The 20,679-nt window shown below is 35.9% G+C and overlaps 1 protein-coding gene across 8 annotated transcripts in view; it reads left to right on the forward strand.

Moving 5' to 3' along the window:
* The window catches only part of TASP1 (taspase 1), a 55,458-nt gene that overhangs the window by 12,538 nt on the left and 22,241 nt on the right, over window positions 1-20,679 (forward strand). For all 8 annotated transcript variants that reach the window (XM_007423917.4, XM_025163903.2, XM_088134513.1 and 5 more), the window contains 6 exons: window positions 137-257; window positions 1,261-1,345; window positions 3,217-3,296; window positions 8,247-8,353; window positions 15,189-15,308; window positions 17,450-17,528. In XM_007423917.4, coding sequence (XP_007423979.1) covers window positions 137-257; window positions 1,261-1,345; window positions 3,217-3,296; window positions 8,247-8,353; window positions 15,189-15,308; window positions 17,450-17,528 — 592 coding nt within the window. The remainder of the gene's footprint in view (window positions 1-136; window positions 258-1,260; window positions 1,346-3,216; window positions 3,297-8,246; window positions 8,354-15,188; window positions 15,309-17,449; window positions 17,529-20,679) is intronic.

Below are 20,679 nucleotides of genomic sequence, written 5' to 3' on the forward strand. Positions count from 1 at the left end.
TTCTGTTTCCTATAGGGATTAATGAATTAAAACTAGTGGGCTGAATATTGGGCAACATATTGGCTCAATAATAATAATTTGACTCAAGTCTCTTGTGATAATAATGTTTATTTATTTTTTTTAAATTTCTTTATAGGATTCACCCTTTACAAATGCGGGAATGGGATCTAATCTAAACCTATTAGGTGAAATAGAATGTGATGCCAGTATTATGGATGGAAAATCACTAAATTTTGGAGCAGTTGGTGCTCTCAGTGGTATGTCAATCAGGCTCTCAAAGGTGTAATATTTATACCAGAAGGATTTTTGAGTATGCATTTAGTCACATCACAACAATCTCATGTTGGGTTCAAGATGAGTAAGTTCCCATTGGAAGAGGATAGAAATGTGAGCCAGGTCACATATTAGTGATTATTGCTGTTATTGTCAACTTGCTTTATTTTGGTGGGGTTTTTGTACATTGCCTAGGGTCACACTGTTCAAGTTGGGTGGCCATATAAATTTTTTAAATAAATAAATAAATTTGAAATGTTCTTGGCAGTGACTCATGATAGTTGAAATTCCCTTAAGTAGCTATGATATTATGATAGAGAAAAACAAGCAGAAAATACAGCAATCTGTCTCCAAAACATAGAAGAAATATTAAATCCGTGGAATGCTTCCCACTGAAATCAGTGTGACTTTAGATAATCAGGATGGCATTGTCCCATGGACTTCAGTTGGTTTTTCTATGTTTTGGATTAGTACACCTGTTTTCTGGGGCATACTAAGGGAATATATTACAGACATTTATGCATCTTTGAAAATGAATACAATAAAAGCAGAGAGAATTCTTGAATATGTGTCTCTTAAATAGTGTATATATATAAAACTTACAGTATAAGCTACTATGTGAAACATACTTTATATTAGACTGCAATCTTCATTTAGGGAAAATGTTATTTGTTCATGTGTATATGATTGTGGGTCCATTTTTTTTTTAATTTTACATTCTGATCTTTTGAAGAGTGAACTTGTCCTTTTAAAGTTAGCTCTATAATTTGGTCTGCTTCTATTGAGAAAAGTGGCCTTAGTGTAGGTGACATGATTTGGATCATCATTTTAATGTAGGATTTCTTTCTTCATGTCTGGCTTTTTTCTTATTAGATAGCATAGGTTTCTCTCAAATACAGAAATCTGAAAAAAATAAATATGTTTAATGAACTGCAATTAGTCTGTAATGCAATATTGCAATTTTCGTGGATGAACTTTGTTTTTCAGGAATCAAAAATCCTGTCTCCGTGGCAAATAAATTATTGTGTGAAGGGCAGAAGGGAAAACTATCTGCTGGCAGAATTCCACCTTGGTAATTACTTTATTTTGCTTTTTCTTCTTGTTATTGTTTCTTCCTCCTCCTTCATTGTAATGCAATTTTTGAAAGTTTTTCTTATTGCTTGTTTTTTTGAAAACATCAGTAATAGCATGCTTTTTAGATGAGGGCTGGATTAGTTCATTGGTCTTGGAACATCTTATGTTTTCACTATGGCTGTAACTAGAATTGAGAATTAAGGATAATATTTCTACTTATAATATCTTTCATTGTGGTTGTTTTTATAGGTATTTACACAATTTCAAAGCTTCTATTTTGATGTTTGAGCTTTGAAATAAAAAAATCCACTAAATGTCAAAATTAAATATTGTTTTAAAAACATAGATTTCTTCATCTCCTCTTCCAGATTTGTAAAATTTTAACATATGCTTTCATTTAAGGGTATGGACAAAATGGAAAATAAATTTTATTTTGAATGCAGAACAAAATAGCCCTGCTAAACAGTTCATCAGAACATTCTCTATTGGCTATGTTTTGACACAATAAACTTGAAAAGGCTCAAGTATTCCAACAGAACCAAATTTGAATATCAACATATATTCTCATCAAAAATAATGGGTACTCAGAGCAAACTTATACCTTTCACAACCTAGGGCCACAATGGCAGGTAGATGACAGTTACCCCAAATTCATCAAAGTAGCATTTAAATTGGGGCGTGGGGGGTGTAAGCATTAACAGTTCCTTTCAGGAAACAAAATAATTTTATCAACGTGCCTCCATACCCCAGAATCTTTTTAAAAACTTGTGGTGTTTTCTCAACATTTTAACATGGTGAAATAGCTACACTTTCAACCACTTTCTTAGATAACACCTTTTGGCCTGGAAATAAACAGAGTCATCCAGGCAGGCTGTGTCCCTTGCCTACTACATTTTTAATGTTTAAAAATATTCAGTCCATTGGTCTGTTTCACTGTAGCTTGAGTGCAGAAGGTCAGCATAGATTACCTTTTCAACCAACCAATTTGGCAGATTTAAATTTTTTAAATTAGCGTATTTTACCTTGGAATGAAACTCTTGGAATATGCATTTATTTTGAGCTTGGAATGCTCAGAAAGGCTGTTTAAGTGTTCCAAGTTCAAAACAAAATACATGTTTCAAGAATTGGCTGATTTGAGGTTGAAGCGTATATGCTCATGAAAATTTTTATTCTGGAAACAATATTTTCAAATTGATTTAATTTTCATAAACAGTTGTAGATCAACTATAGGTCTATTTTCTACAGATGTAATAATTTTCAAGTATGAGGGGGGGGGAAATCATTTTCTGAGCATCCTGTTCTAATGAGACTGCTTATAGGTTACAGCTACAAAATTGCCTATTTTACTACAGCATGTGGAAAACTTGAAATCCGTCTGCTTTGTCAACTTCTTGAAATTTTTTGGTAGTCCCAGGGAGTTGTTATAAGCACTGAGTTCCTAGGTTTTCTGGGAACTTCAGTAAAGACCCTCTTTTTAGAAAGCCAGGAAGCCAAGGCATCTGAAAGCTGCCCCTTTCAACATTAATAAACTCTCATTTGCTTCTCAAGTATTTTAGAACTATGGTTTGTCTTCACTGGTTCAAAAAAGTGGCTTAGGTTGCGGGTTTATTAAAGAGAATAGATGCCAGTGATAGTAAAATTATGTCTAAAACGAACCTGCTTAGGATTGTGTTCTGCATTATTTATCCCTGTAATGGATATCATGTTTTATGTTGTTTCCTGCAATTCTGCTTTGATTCAGTTAGAACAATTCTGCTAGCTGAAAAGTACTTAAAATAGTTTGCCATCATACTGAAAGATGTGAAAAATATTTCCTATCAGAGTGTCTTCCCCCAGCCACTTACTTGTTCTGTCTCCCCTATTTTTTAGTTTCTTAGTTGCTGAGGGAGCCTTCAGATGGGCAGTGGATCATGGGATATCAGCCTGTCCTCCAGGCGTCATGGCAACAAGTGAGTACCTTTTAGTTAGAAATTACTATTTAAAAGTGCTAAAGGGACACACTGAAACCAGTGAAATTAAATAGTTAAACAGTTAGGTGCTATTCATATCAATAGGGCATAGTCACACCAGCCTTTTGTAGGAGGATTGCACCATAAATATTATTTTGAGCCCACTATAATAGTGTTAATAAAGAAGTTTTTAAATATTAAAATTCAAGGCGATGGTACGCATGGGCTGGGGAATTCTGGGAGTTGATGTCCGCCCATCTTAAAGTTGCTGAGGTTGAGAAACACTGGCATAGAGCCTGGTTACTTGAGTGACTGCCTATCTGCCATAGTATCTGCCTGATAGCATGGCCAATCCAATCTGGCAGAGTTGGCGTGCTCTGGGTTCCTTCAATTAAATAATGCCATCTATTGGGACCCTGGAAGTGTACCTTCTCTGTAGCAGCACCTGTCTCTGGAATGAGGTTCCCCCCGAAGTCCAAACAGCCCCTACCCTGCCGGTGTTTTGAAGGGTCTGAAGATGTGGCTCTTTGCCCAGGTCTTTGGCAAGCAAGAGTGAAGCCCCATTTTCTTCTTTTTCTTTGTTCCTATCTGGGTTTGTTATCTCTGCCATCTTTGTTCTTTTCTTGTTTTTAGTGTTTTTAATGATTTGTAAACTGCCCAGAGTCACTGGGAGTTGGGCGGCATATAAATTTAATAAATTATTAATTGTTATAATTATTGCTGGTGGTGTTTTATTTGATCAGAAGTAGTTATTTATTCAGCTTGTAGTTAAATTATGGATAATATACAACAGACTGTTTCAATTACTACTCAAAGTGTTTGAAGATCACAGGCTTGCAAGAGTGGAAAGGAAAAAAAAAAAAAAGATTACAGTTGTATGTTACAGATCTTAAAAATGCTGCAGGTATAAAGGTTTCAGTTAAATATCTTGTCTTCATTAAATTTGTTTGATATTGTACACCACTCAGAGCCCTTTGGGATGAGGCAGGTTACAAGCATTGCAAAATAAGTCGCTTGTTTGAGATTGTTGGAAATGCCATTGCTATTTGTGTTTGGGGAGTTTTAACTTTCAACAAATAATAATAATGGTACATGAAATACAATGTAGAACTGTTTTTAATTTTATATACAATCTACTTCTAGTTTATGCTTGTTCACAGTTTTCTGATTTTTTAAAAAATCTCTTCATTGTAAAATGTCCCATCTCAATATTATTTAACTGTACCCACAGCATTCTGCACAATGAATATTGGCTGTTAATTTTCTGTTATAACTTCCTTTATTATGTTCTGTCTTTCTTTTAATCTTTTCTCCTTACACCAGGGTGGGTGTATAAGAAAAGAGGAGGGTGATGAAAATAAGCTCTTGTTCTGAAGTGTTCCTTGCATTGGATAGATGCTATATCTTCCCTGACTTTCCACTTTAAATTGAACATGTTATTACTTGAATAGTTAAATCAAAAATCATTCTCTGGTTTGTTGGATCAAAACAATTTTTGGACTGGCATTTGTCATTTTGGAGCCAGCCTACTGAAATGTTAGCAGCAAGGCACTACCATTATATTACTTTAAAATACAGTGGTACCTCGGTTCACGAACTTAATTCGTTCTGTGACTCTGGTCGCAAACCGAATTGGTCGTGAACCGAATCAAATTTTCCCATAAGGTTCAATGTAAATATGGTTAATCCGTTCTGATCCCTCCGAATTTGGTCGCCAACTGATTTTTGATCGCATCCCGAATCAAATTTCCCCATAAGGTTCAACGTAATTACGGTTAATCCATTCTGAACCACATGTTTGTTTGTTTTTTAAACCACAAAAATATGACACAAAGTACAGCACGAAGAGAGAGAAAGCTAACCTTGCTCGACGCGACTTCTGGCGTGGAGGACAGGAAGGCGGGTGGGGAGGCGGATATTGTTTGGAGGGAGAGTCCCCCTCCCTACAGGAAGCCGCAACCACGTGTCACGGGAGGGAAAATGGCTGCGGATTCTGTTCGTAACCCGATCTGGCGTTCGCGAATGGAGGCAAAATTTTGCGAACGGAGCTGTTCGTGAACTGAATTGTTTGTGAACAGAAGCGTTCGTGAACCGAGGTACCACTATATTTAAATCTCTCATTGGTACAGAGGCATTTGAGCTTATGGTTGTGATAAAAATATATTTTCATTGCATTAATTGTAAAGTAATTGTCATATGTAGTATTTTCTATTCTAGTTCTATTTTCCAGTGCTTCCTTCTGAAAGAAAATTTAATATTTCATCTTCAGAGCCTTTTGAGTACACTCCAAAAAATGACTGCCAGGGGGTGCTGTATGATTGATCAGAACTGGACTGCTTTTCTGAGGATTAGATATATGCCCCCATTTTTATGATTGCACTTAAACTTTTCCCAGGGCCTCTAAGATGCTTTGAATGGCTATATTATCATGACCACAAAAGTATAATTGCTTTAATGCTGTTAATAAAATAAGAAGGGTGATCATTCATGATTTCTAATATTGTTAAATTTGTAATTAAATCTCTTCTGCCAGATTTCAGTATACTACAGATAAAATGAATCTGAATTGCATTTCTTAACATTCATTCAGTTCACTGGACTGAAGGTAGAGGGATACAGAAAAGTGTAGATTGTTCCAAGTAAAATTTTGGAAAATAGTGTTAGAAGGAAAAGATCAAGTATATAGAACAGATAGCAGTTGGAGGCTGCATTGGCAGAACCTTTCAGCTCAATCTGAGACACAATCAGAGGTCACTGCCTTCCCTTCAAACCAAAATAAGGGTGTGTTGAACTCTTCTCTCTACTCGTGCCAGTCTTCCATTTTTTCCTCTCCATATAGATGGGTGCACTGTGTAAGAGAGCAAAGACTGGTTCACTTCACCTTTTTCCTGCAGTGCATGAAAATCTGCCTGGGGGCAGGGTGGGTACACAATGACAAATCCCAGTATAATGGCATCTGGAATAACAGAAATGGCATTCCAGCAGACAGCCAGTTTTCTCTTGAGTAGAGTGCAGAGAAAATGACGACTCCTCTCCAAATGAGTTAAGCGCTGTTTATTTGGCATACGAGGCTGGGAGCAATATTGCAAGAGAGCCAACAGTAGTAGGAATGCAACAGTGAATTTCTTGATCAACTCCCTGAGACAAGGTACTAGTTTATACAACTCCTCAACCTAAAACATGTTTCCCCTAGCAACCGCAGGCCGCATAACAAAGACATAGGGATAAAGTTCAAAGTTGCAACTGACCCCGATGCCAAATCTTTATATGTACTTAGGCAGTACTGTTATAGGACCTAGTAACTCTGCCCATAACATCAAGAGTTTACTCCCTTGCTCATCTTTCAGTGATACATATGCTAGCATTTGCTAGCAATGTCCTTCCTTTACATAGCACAGATAGTGTGCAAAAGAATAAATGAATATGAATTGGCACCAGAAATTGAAACTAGGGGAAAACATATAATCTTAGGACATACTCTGACTGATGTTAATTGGGCTTGAACAAGAGGATTTTGGAAGAAGATTGCAACATTATTCTGCTGAATTAATCAAGAAATAAAGTTCCATATCTTGTAGTGAAAGAGTGTGGTTTTATACCACTACAAAGAATTCATGTGATTGTGTTTATTTTTCACAAAAGAAAAAGGTAGTGACTTTCCAAATTTTTCTATTCATTATAGAATAAAGTGCTTGACTTATCTCAACAAAGCAGTCAGTGAATATCTGACTTTAAACAGCAGTTATCTTATCAAAATAATCATTCTTTGAAGATGGAATGATATCACTTTACTCATGGGGGAAGGGAATACTCTTAAAATCGTTTAGGTTTCAGGGTTTATAGATACTTCATATTTATGACTATTGCTGAAAATTTTATAAGATTGCAATGTGGTTTGATTGCTTGGGAAAATAGGGAATTTTATAGGGAGTAGTTAGTCATGTAAATTAAAAACCTTACGTTTGTCCCAATTCAGGGAAATGGCATTTTAAGAGGTTTATTAACACCACTAGATGCTGACAGCTTCAGAAAAACTAACCACGGTTGTTCACCTAGATATTTGTAAGAAAAAAACCCACTGAGATAAAAGATCAAAACACACTTTTATTCAATAATAAGAGTTTGGAAAGTCACCACTGATCTCAAGGCAGCACCTGATGACGCATGATGACATATGTTAAGAACCTAGCAAAGGTGGGTCTCTTCACTGTCTAAGTGGTAGACTGCTTAGGGTTCCTAGCTATATTTCTTTGTTTTTTGATAGGAGAGAAATACTTGAGAAACAGTAAATAGTTACAGTGGCATATACGCATGACAACTTGAGTCTGGGAAGGGCTTCTCTAAAGAGGGCAAGATAGCAATTCAGATCCTTGAGAGTTGGCGGGCATTCTTGTATTTAGTGGAAGCAACAATTTCTAAATGGTCTCATTTATCAGAATGCAACACCCAAATAAATGGCCATAATTAGAGCTGGAAGGATTACTAGAGAACATCCATATAATGTTTGTGAACATCCATATAACCTGTCAGTGTATGAAGGCTGGAGAAGAAGAATTCAGAGTCTTGCTAACCAGCTTATTTCATTGCATTTGTGATTGACCCTGTATTTATTTTCTGCTTAATTTACTTTTACTTTCTTGAATATATCAAGTGTGTCACTATTAATGCCCTAATTTTATGGAATTACATCTATCAGGATCACACATTTCTTCCTCTTCTTGGTTTCTTTTTCTGATTGCCTGAAGGCAATGTCCCTTTCAGTTAAAATTATGTAGGATTGTATTGCTAGTTAGATTATTATTTATAATTATTATGTTGTTATTTAGAATAATAGACAAATGCTGGATATAAGCCTGAGTTTGTTGGGTGAAAGTCAGAAGAGTTGCATTTAATAAAGTTATTGATAAATATCATTCTTCAGAAATATAAATGCTGTTAAATATTTTACAGGACTTAGTTTAGCAGCTTTTAAAAGGAACAAGAGGAAACTAGAACTGGCTGAAAAGGTAGAAACAAATCTTTTTCAGCTGAAGAAAAGACGACAAACAAGTGAAAAGGTCAGTTCCTATGGAGAAAGACATGGGTCATTCTTAATAGTACTTCAACAAAGTTCAAAGTTTCAGTATTCTGAAACCAATATACTAAAGTGTATATGTGTGTACTTATGCATGTGGCTTTTTTGATACACTAGAGCAGACCTGCACAACTTGGCAGTAGGTAAGGGCCGAAATTAAATAGGCTAAACTTCTTCGGGCCGCAGATAGGTTTTTAGTGCCTCACTTTCCAAGTAAAGTTATAATAATGGGATAATAATGTTTTTTATTTGCAAAATAGTTTAATCGTTAATTATACTATAATTATTATAGTATAATTAATGATTAAACTATTTTGCAAATAAAATAAACCATATTATAAAAAAGAGAAATTTCAATTATTACACTTATTACTTAAGAAAAGAAATATTACTTTGGTAAGTTTGAATATATTTTTAAGGTTTTCTTACCATTTACATTTCGTTAACGGGATGTATTACGCTTCTTGTCAGCAATCAGTTTATCGTACTCCGGAATCATGTTTGAAATCGATGTTTTCAAAATATCTTCCAAATGTTCATTGGTTAGAGTTTCACTGCTTCGGTGAGTGATTTTGCCACCCTCGTCGCCGTCATAATGTGTCAGCACTCACAGGCTGAGGGCTGATTGGTTATTTCCTGGAAATCACCCCTGCAACAGTTCATCGTGGAAACTTTATTTAAAAAAAAAACACATACTGCATTTTTGGACCTTGCGCTCACGAGTGATGCAGGCCGCACGAAATCCTTTGGTGGGCCACAAGCGGCCCGCGGGCCGTATGTTGTGCAGGCCTGCACTAGAGTCTTCTGATTAATTAAATATTCCTTTGGAGTGTTCATTTATTTGGGGAACACTTGATCAGACTGTGTGTATGAAATGTCCCTGTATTCATGGACATGGGTCTAGGCAATATAATATGTGAAATAATCTTCCGCATATTCTTGTACCTGTGTGTGTCAATATGTTCCCTATTGGAATTGATGAAATATGGATAACAGTATGTTGGCTTGTAAAGTAGTTCCTAAGTTAGATACCTAGTTTGCATAGAGTAGTGTGTCCATGCTGGGGATAACACCAAGCTTTAGTTGTGCTTGTAACATATTAACCAAAATGGGTCAAAACTGACCAGTACTCTTCTTACTCTTAGTAGGAAACATAAGGAAATCTGTTGTCTAGACCACGGTCACTAAACCCTGAAGCTCAGTGCTGCCTGACAGATACCAGCTGTGAAAGCCCAGATCAGTATAAATTTAGCTATATTTTCTCTTGCCCTCCTTTTCTGCACTTTGCATAATACTACTTATCCTGAAATCTGTGTGTGTGTGTGCGTACCTGCACTTGAGTCAGAAATAGAGAAGTGAAAAAAAGCCATGGAAGAAATATAATGTGCTAGGCTTAAAAACCCATGTATGTCAGTAGATCTATTAAAACACGTACACTTTAATCATAACTAATTTAAAAGTCATTGTGATTAATAATATAAATATCATTGATTTTACTGAACTGCTGTTACACAAACATTTGAATCCAACCTACCATTTTATTTGAGAGCAAATCTACTGCACCATTATAGCTTGATGATATATTTTACTATTTTCACTTTTTCAGAATGTGCATGACAAATTCAAAATGAAAAGATAAATATCTATTGAAACATTTTCTCCAGTTTAAGATTTTGGTGAAAATTTCTCAGTTTAAAGCATATTCTGTGGATCTGGAAAGGGCTGAAACCTTAAATATCAGGTAGGTAAACATGTCTGGGCATTTATCTAGCATTGACTGATCCAGAATGGTCCTCTAGTCAAAAGACAGGTTGACATTTCTTTACTAAGATTAATTTCAGCACCCTGGTTTTCTTGTTGCTGAATATAGTTTTTGAGTATATATTGAATGTATTTTGTTATGAAGAATTAAGATGTGTGAGAACATCTGCAAAACATATTGCTTTGTTTTCTCCTTTTGTGGGGAAGATGATTCAGAGAAAAAGCTTACTGTATATATTATTCAGGTATTTATTTTGATTTTTTTTAATATCTAAAGATAAGGATCCTCAAAGGTATTTCAGGAAGGTTGATAATGGTATTAATTCATATTATAAAGGGCAAGTCAATGCTTCCATATGCCAGAACATGCGCTTATCAACCTGTTATTTGAGATTTCAAATATCTTGTGGTAATAGAATGGGAGAATTCTATTTCTCAACTGAATTGAGAAATGCTATAACATTTTGGATTATATGTAGGACTGCAATATCAGTGTGCCTAACGTGTCAAGATTCTCTTCTGATACATTATACCAGGGGTTTCAAATTTAAATGAATTTGAGGGCCACATTGCATAAAATGAGCTAATCAGTAGGCTGTATTCAAACACATGCAAAAATGCAACAAATATTAAACAGTCTTTATTAATAATTAAATTATTAAAATGTATTTTATTTATAAATAATAATACAAAAATGAAATGACATAATTAATTGTTAATAAAAGCAAAAATATGTTGCCTACCATAATACAGTAAAATAGGGTATTGCCCTGGCTGTAATCTCCAACTTGTTTGTTATCCCACACCTCACTGCTGTGTTGTTCTGCACACACTCCTGCCAGCAACTGCACAGACAAATGGTGACGTGACTGGCAGTGTTCCTTCTGCGCACCTGCATGGCCAGTATGTGCCCATATGGGGCCTGCACATGTGACAAGACAGTGAGGCAGGATGGGTTCTGGTAGTGCCTTGAATTTTTGAGCTGCCATGGGATACCCAAAAGACCTCAGTGGGCTAGATGCGGCCCACAGGCCATGTGCTTGAGACCCCTGCTTTACATAGTATTTCCAACAATGCTTTGTGTATGTCACCTCTTTGTTTTATGGTAACATAATTATTTCTGGGATCATAGATGGAGAGAGTTTAAAAACCATCCCAGAAAGTAACACAAGCCTCTTCTGTAACATTGCCAAGAAAGTGTACTTGACAGCATCTTTGCCTCTTTTATGGTTTGATGCCAGATGTTGAAGTTGACATAGAACAATACACTCCAGTCATATCAGTGTAGTGCATAATTAAATGAAAACTTGGTTTCCAAGTAGTTTTATTTGAACAATTCATAACATGTAATCTACACTGAATTTTATAGTAAGTGGATTAAGTCTTATGGCTGCTGAAATACAAATGATTTCTTAGCTACAAAAAAGAAAAATCTTTCTCTTCCCCTCCCTCCTCCTTAACTGATACAAGGAAGGAACAGAATTGCTATTCTGTGAGAGGAATAATTGCTTCCCTTGGCAAAAGTGTAGTTTAGCTCCAGCTACTGCTGAGGAAAAAATTGGAAAAAAATAAATTTCCAGAGAGAGCCAGTTTGGTGTAGTGGTTGAGGCACCAGGCTAGAAACTGGGAGACCATGACTTCAAATCCTGCCATAGCCCCAAGACATCTGGGTGACCTTGGGCCAGTCACTCTCTTTCAGCCCTAGGAAACAAGCAATGGCAAACCACTTCCAAAAACCAAAGGGGCTAGTCCAAGCAGTCACCAGAAGTCAACCATTGACTCAAAGGGAAAAAAAAAATGTTCCCAGAGATACCCTTTGTCTCTATTCCAGAGATAAAATGCCCCACATTTTAGAAATGCTTTAAGTCCTCCAGAACATTTTTTAGTGAGCATAGGCTGCTCTGGGAGAAAGGAATGAAACAAAACTCTTCCTTTTGGCTGTTGAGTGTGTCCTGCCTGCAGAGTTCCAATCATGGGGATTCTGGATCTAAGCCACAAGGTTGTTCTCCCTTATTTAAGATGCTGATACGGAAAATACATGATGGGCATCTCTGTAAATATATATATATATATCTTTTTAATTTTATTTTGCAGACAATATATTTCTGACTGCTAGCTTTAGAATGGGTCATGCCGCTTTTTGTACTTTCTACTCTTGAGATCCAATGTGTTTTTATATAAACAGAGCAATATGTGAGAGCTGTAAGAGGCATGGCTAATAATGTCACTGGAATGGACAGGAAAGAAATATTGAACACTCTGGAGGATTGGAGCGAATTTTTACAGGAATTTTCAAGGGGTAAAAGCTGTTGTTGGATTAAGATACCTATTTTCATCACAAGTTTGAAATGTTAAAGTATTAAATGTAATAATTGATCTAAATTAAAATAAGTATTTAATAATTGCATTAGGCTATTAAATCAGTATGACTTTAAAAATCATAACTGCTAAATGATCGATGCAGTATTGAATGGCTACAGGGGCCTTAAAAACAGTGCCATTAGATACTTGCAGTCTTCATTAGATACTCGCTGGTGTTCCACTGAAGGCTTACACTCTAACAACTGTGAGCAAAAATTTCTATGGATAGAATGTTCCTACTGCCCTCCCTGCTTCAGCTCCCTGGGTTCTGCAAACAGTTCCTGAAGTTTGGGGATCTCTTGGGAATGTATAGGCTGTGGTTGCCCTTGATAGGTTTAATTATTAGAAATATAAGCCTCCCCTCCACATTCATGCTTCGTTCTTTTGTATTAGAGCCATTTATTTTTAGTTTCCATCTGTGTACAATAAATGTGGTGTCCATAGGGTGACTTTCAATAGGGAGGTTTTATTTTTTCCAGAATTCTATGATGAAAATGATTTTGAAGAAATCAGTTGGAAATAAAAGGAATGGAAAGTCAGCCACCATGATATAATTGTTATGGTGCAGAAAGGGTCCGGTTCTAGTCTTCCCTTAGACACAGAAGCCAGCTGGGTGATTGAAGGCCAGTCACTCCTCAGCCCAAATCAGCATCAGGCTCTGAAACAAGCTGGCTGATAAACGTAAAATCCTTTGAGGCATCACACATTGATAACTTTGCATGGCATTCACCTAGTTCTTATGGCAAAAACAAGCAGACCAGCAACTATCTAGGACAAAACTCTTAAGGAAAACATTCCTTAAAGGAAAGTGAGATTTATCCATATAAGCTACAGCAGCTTTAATCTAAGTATAGCAAGGTTTCTTGTCTTGATGAAGGAGGAAGTCATTTCTTTATATATTCGCTTTTCTTTATATATATTTTTAATCCCCCCTTTTTTCTTCTTCTTTTCCCTTTGAATTTTTTATTCTTTCTTTTTTCTTCTTATATTTTTCTTAGTTTGTATTTGTTTTTTATGTCTGTCTTTTTAAACTTTAATAAAAATTATTATAAAAAAAAAAGTAGAGCAAGGTTTCCAGGAGCTGCACTTAATATTTTTTGGGAGGTCTATAACGGATGGGATGTCGCCGCTGTATAGATAGGGCCATGTCACACACGTTGACACAACTGATATTCCTCCTGGATTTCAGAGGGGGTTGGGGGGGGTTAAGACTTGCACTGCAGCCTTTATCTGATTCTCACCTCAAAATGGCAGGAAATAGTGCTTCCATTTTTATTTTATTTTTGGCATTTTGATCAGAAAGGGCTAGAGGGCTTGCAAAGTAAGAGTTTGGGGGCCACAAGGAGCCATAGGGGCTCAGGTTGTCCAAAATGGTCTATCGTTGCTTCTCATATGTTTTCTGAAACTTTGACCCTCTGTATGGCAAAATGGAATGAACTAGGACTGCAGCTTTTATTCTTTTTTGGGACCAAAGTCATTCAGTTTAAAGTGGATTTATGATAGCCTTTGTTTGCTTTTTGGGGTGTTCTAAGGACTTAAATCGTCGGTAGAAGGAAGCATATACACAGCTCTTTCTACTATCCTAATTTGGATGGGAAACTCATGTGCAGTGCTGGCTTGTAGTGGGAAGATCTGGCAGAAGATCCCTTGAAGGCCCAGTTGATAAATAATTAGTAAGATGATGGTTGGAACTCTAGGCTTTGTTTCTAAATGGATACTTATCTGCCAAAAGCCGTAGTCTCTTAGAAATATTTATTTTAAAAACAAATGTATTGTTTGATTATATCAGATTTCAGAGTAACCTTCAGGATAAAACAAGGTAAAAAACAGGAATAGATTAAATCTTGTTCAGTTATATTGAATGTATACTCAGAAATACTTACTCCTAAGTAAGGATACTTAGGGGTGAACTGTAAAAACACATACCTTTCAGTGCTGTCCTGTATGGATCTGCATTGAGCAGTAAGCTCTACTTGAGTTCAATAGATCTTACTTCCCATTAAAAATACATAGCAGGGCTAGGTAATCTGCAGCCCATGGCTTAATTTCATCTAATCTTCAGCCTGATTTTGAAAGCATTTTGGTAATGATTAATCCAGACCACTTCTGTCTACCTCATCCCTGGTACCCTGCTATGTAAAGAATAAGAGACAGCAAACAGTATCCAAAAAAGAAAAGGGGGTATCAGAAAGAGAATAGCAGCTCTGCTTATTTCAACCCTAGCCACTACTAGCAGAAAATGTGGTCTCCAAATAATTACTCTTGCAGTGCCAGTCTAGGGTATTTAATGCTGTAAAATGCATTGCATAAGTATCTTCACACTATACATTTTGAGTAAAGTCCTGTCTGTTTTGCTTATTCAGAAGGAGAAAATGCTTCATTACAGGTGTTTTAGTATTACAGAGTTTTATTTGTAACAAGCTGGGAAAAATGTTTCCATGGCTAGAGCCATTGCTGACAGAGCCCTCTGTCTTGTAGATGAGCTTCATATCTTAGATGGATGAACTGGCCTTAGCAGGTGATCTCAATGAATGGACATAGAGCATGTATAATCTGGTCAAGAAAAGTAAACAATCCTGTCCTTCATTGATAGCTATTTGGCTCTGAGTTCCCATGTGGTCTTCAACTGCAAAAACATCCATGCACTGTTCACTGGTAAGAATAGCTTTTCAGTTTCTTTGTTCCCTGTTGTATAGGAAAATGAGTCAGAAACATTGGACACCGTTGGAGCAGTTGTTATTGATCAAGAAGGAAATGTTGCTGCTGCAGTGTCCAGTGGAGGCTTAGCTTTGAAACATCCTGGGAGAGTTGGTCAGGTAGGTTTGATCCAGGGTTACAAGTTTAGTGCACCTTCACCTTTTTGTTCCAAACTTGTTGTCAAATAGAGAGCGGATTGTTCAACTTGGTGAAAATGATGTTGGTTGGGGTTAGACATTTATATGATGATCCACTCTCAGTGGGAACTGAGCAAGGGCTTGGTATGATGAATTTTAAATTTGGGCCTAGGATATTTGAAGATCTGTTGTTGCATGATCCTGCTTGCTTGTTAAAATTTGGCTGGGAGCTGTGTTTCCTGTTCCATTTTGTTTTTAATACCTTCAAGTCAATGTTGTCTCATGGTGACTGTCTAGACAAGTCTCTGCAGTTTTCTTAGCAAACATTTTCGGAAGTGGTTTGCCATTATCTGCTTCCTAGGGCTGAGAGAGAGTGACTGGCCCAAGGCTACCAAGCTGGCTTTGTGCCTAAGGTGGGATTAGAACTCACGGACTCCTGGTTTCTAGCTTGGCGCTTTAAACATTCCACCAAACTGGCTCTCTTCCTATTCCATTACTTTCTGAAATATTGTCGAGGCTATGCAAGGCAGGGATTTTTAAAACAGATTCCTGTCAAGGGAAACCTTGTGGCCTCCCCATACCAGTGTTGCATAATGACTAAGATACTCGGCCAGGACCAGGAAGCCCAGGTTCAAGTCCATCTTAACCATGGAAACTCACTAGATGATTTTGGTCCGGTCATACTCTCAGCCCAACCTAGCTCACACGGTTGATGTTGTGGAGATAAAACAAAAGAAGATCTCCACGTAAGCCACCTTGAGCTCTTGAGAAATGGCAGGATATGAAACAACAAACAAATACAAGTGAAGACCAATACGTAGCCTACAGACTGATGCTGTTAATTTTCTGGGTTTTCATGAGTTAGGAAAAAGGCTTCAAGATATAGTCTAAACAACTGAGATAGAAGCATTGAGAGAATCTGATAATTTTGTCAAAATGATGAAATGAGCATTGTGGCAGCACAGCACAAGCTCTTCCCCTTTATATGGGCATGCAATATCCCAATGCCTATATAAAAGGGGCAGAGCTTGCGGCATGACCCGCATTTTGCCACTTGCCCCCCCTTGCTTCTGCATACATCTCTGAATTCACTGTAAAAGTCAGTAAATGGAATATTATTCAATTTTCTTACCAGTGTTTCAACAAATTCACTTTAGAATTTACACCATTCTTAAAATAATTGTATAACCATCCTAAACAATTCCTTAAATAACTTTTGGAGGCAGACTTTAAAAAAAAACATGGATCAACCAATGTGGGAAAGAATTTGGCAGAAACAACCCTTCTGAGTCATTCCTACATTTGTTCAAGAAAATTCTTTGAAGTTAATTTCTAAATGGTAGTGTACTGCTATACAGCATAATAAATTTACAGAATCATTCTCCCAAAATGGCTGGAAAGGCAGTGAACAAAACAGAAGTCTTTTAGATCTTTGGTGGGAGTGCCTTAAATAAACATCTTTTGGAATGAGGAGAGAGATAATTACCAATATTAACTCCAAACAATTTGTAGCAGAAGTAAAATTATGCTTGTTGTCAATCTCTTCCAAGCCCAGTTTAGGAACTATGTCATATGTTAATTACCCTGCTGATAATATACCAGTGTTGAAATTATATTGAAAATAAGTCATTGCTTGACATATGTTAAATAAAATAAAAGTATATGGTATATATGGAAAATTTAACACATAAAATAAGATATATTAAAAGATATGCAAACCCAAGGGTTTTTTATATGTAGCATCTTTTTATGAATTGTATTAGTGAAGATCCTAAAGATTACATTTCTCAGGACTATAGAATATTCTGGTCCAATATTTAATCTTATAATATTTTTATCATTATTGTATTTGTTGAGTATTGCTTTTTATGAGTTATTTTTCTGTGGGGTTTTTTTCCTATCAAGTACATTATTTTTTTTAAAAAAAGATTCTGCAGGGAACCTCAAGAAGCTGTAGTGTTTATGGGTTCATAGCTCAGGGGACTGGAACTTGAGGGACTTTGCTCAGAAATAAGGCACCTTGTCAGATAATCTGCACAAGCCTAGTGTTTGTATTGCCACCCATTTTCTAACATTGATTAAGCTTTGTTTTCTTTTATAAAATTCTCTTCCTGTTCTGTCAGGCAGCTCTTTATGGATGTGGTTGCTGGGCTGAAAATATGGGAATTCAGAATCCTTATTCTACAGCTGTGAGTACCTCAGGTATTTACTATTCTTATAAATATTTGTCTGAAATTTATACACAAATGCTTGAGATATATTGCTACTGTATATCTTCAAATGTGTGAATATTTCTAATGTACTTTACATCAGCTGGAGTCAACCTTTGGCTACTTAATAGGGTAGGTAGGGCAATTAAATTAATTGTAAATTTGAAAAATAAACCGAACACATATATAGATGACTATAGAATGTTTGTCCCTCTAAATTCAGAGTATATATACTTACATGTGCGGTTCCTTTGACATTAATTTAGAACCTGAATAATAGCATTGCCCACAAACTGCCTTGTAAAATTACAGCTTGAAACAGAATTGCTAAATCTAGTTATTTATACTTGATGTAGACTTCTCCAAACTACATTGAAGTTGGTTATTTGTTTTCTCTTTGAAGCTAGCTTAGGTAAGACAGGAAAAAACATTATTTCATTAACATATTTTGGGTGATTGAACGGGCTTTTTAAATGTGCTGACCACTAACCCACCATTTGCTCCTCCCCCTCCTCCTTTAATATCCATAGTTAATGCAGAGTTCCTCTCAGTCACCAAACTAGGAGGGAAAAAACTAGGGAGAGTAAATCAAGGCCCTTGTTTAAACATAATATATATCACTTTGGCTCTTAGCCAGGGTTGAGTATTATATCTGCATTATGTTGTGAGCAGCCGTTTATGCACTAAGTAGGTTTATTTAAATGACATGATAAGCCATAAGCATGGTTTATTGGCAGATGTGTCAACAAATTCAAGGCAGTGCATTCACTTATAAGCTTTACTGCATTTACCTCAGCAGAACCCTCAGAATGTACAGGTAGTCCTCGGTTAAGGGGCAGGAGGACGCGCAAGTGGCTGCTGGGCAAGGGGTGGCTGCTGCTGGGGGCAGGAGATCACGCAAGCAGCTGCCACAGTACCCTAACCCTAACTCTTGATGAGTTCCATGAGGCATCTTGATAGATAAGGAAACAATTCCATTTGTAATAATCCTGTCTGAAGGATTAGAATTGTACGTTTAACCCCATTAATAATAAATCCATATTTCACCAAAACTTGCTCCAAAATTTAAACTGCTTATTAGAAGCCTTTTAATTACCCACATGATCACTGCTGCTGATTCTAATTTTTCTGAATACATATATAAAATATCAATTTATAATCTAATATTATTCAAGTAATCCTGCCCTTTTTAAAAACAGGATTGCACAGGATGGACAATTAAACTATCAGTGTTTACTGAATAGTAGTAGTAAACTTTATTATGGTCAATGATCAATTGATCAGTAATTTATATGATACAGGGGCAGGTTATTTGCAGGACTGCCTCTCCCTAAGGGCATCTGCCCGTCCTACCAGATCGGATAGGTAGTAGCCCTAAAATGATTTTTCCACAGTGAAGCTAATATAAAGAAGCAAGCATAAGAAAGGCTGGTAGGTAGGGGTTATCAGGTGTCAAAACAAAGCTGAATTCTTAGACTGAAAAGTTAAAATTAATTGTTGCCATGAATTCCTGCTTCTTTTTAGACTGTATTAAATGTTTGTACTGTTTCTTCAGAGATGGTAGATATTGGGCCATATGCGTGAGTTTTGTCTTTATGTTTTTAAATAGGTAATTAGTTCCTTCTTAGCTTCCTGGCATTCATGATCAAATCAAGATTGGGCAAAGCCCCTGCTATTTGCACTTTTACCGCTCAGTAGAATAACCATCAGGATCAGGTGTTTTTCCTATTAGTAGTGTTTATTATTTCTTAAAGAATTAGAGTAACCTTTGACTTGGTATAATAAACTTGAGTAGAAGTAAATTTAAAAGGTGCTTATTTATAAGACCATGGTTATCATAGGTTTTGCTCCAAGCATTTAGAAAGGTAGAAATGATATTACCATATTGTCATTTCGGTCAAGAGGCCGATAATGTACTACAGTAGGCCTTTCCCTTCATTCCTGGTATTTTTGCTTTATGTGATGCAGTAAATATTCTGTATTGTGTAAAGGGAATTAAATTATAATTTGATAGACATAAAAGCTTTACATAGTTCCACTGTATTTTGTCTTGTATGCATCTGTACTCAAAACTTCCTTACTTTCCAACTATTCTTGTTTAGGCATTTGGTTCTTTTTTTATGCAAAGCAAAACAATACAACCACAAATGTATGTCTTAAAAGCATTCCTGATCAGCAAATTTTAGAATCTTTATACAAAAAAATCTTCAAACTGTTCTTTCATCTGCTTTATAAAATGTGAATCCTTTAATAATGATGCATTTAAGTGCCATCTTGGAAATACTAGGATGGCTTTTTCATGTATTAATTTACAGTGTTTCTAGTATATGATTGGATATTACAATATGAAGTATATTAATCATCTATCTGATCATCTAATGATCAATATACTAAGAAGTCAAGAACAGGTTTATAATATTTTCTGTGAATGTTGGAACGGTATTATGATCTAAAAAAGGGTCTAGAACTTGGTTAAAATCTCCAGCCTTAATTATCTGGGCCATGGCTAAAGTAAAAATACTTTGAAAACTATAGGGATAACAAAAGCACTTATGTGAAACATCTGTAATTAATACATACAATACAGTTATTAAAATATTTGATTACAGATATTTAAAATGTCTCTTTGGATCACTTCTTGTTCCTTTACAATTTTGAAGACTTGTCAATCAAAGTTAGCAGATTTTGGATTTCCACTGAGATATCTTAAACCAATCCATTTTCTGGATAAAGAACTGTCTCATATGGAATAAAATGAGTTTCTTGCAAAATTAACTATTGCTACTATGGATTATAAATTATCCAAGTTAGTATTTGTCTTCTTTGAAAAGGATATATAAGACATTTCAGGAAATAACTAAAGATGAATTAAGTAAAAAATAAAATGAAACGTGGATACAGAAAAAGTAGTATTTCTATAGGTTGGGGGGAAAGAAAAGAATTTTCATTTAACTGAGAGAGACACTTTAAAGAATAAAAAGAAAAATGTGAAAAACTACTGATTTAAAAAATTAAGGCATTGAGTAAGAACATTAAAAAGAAGGAAGACCTTTAAAAAATACAAAGCAAAAATTAAAACAGAACCTCTCCCCCCCACCTCTAGAAGGTCATACTACAGGGACTTCCAGAAGGGATGTGCTGAA

This window comes from Python bivittatus, unplaced genomic scaffold (assembly GCF_059951505.1).
Source record: "Python bivittatus isolate LINGU-HERP-01145 unplaced genomic scaffold, Pbiv_v1 ctg000020_np1212, whole genome shotgun sequence".
Lineage (NCBI taxonomy): Eukaryota > Metazoa > Chordata > Lepidosauria > Squamata > Pythonidae > Python > Python bivittatus.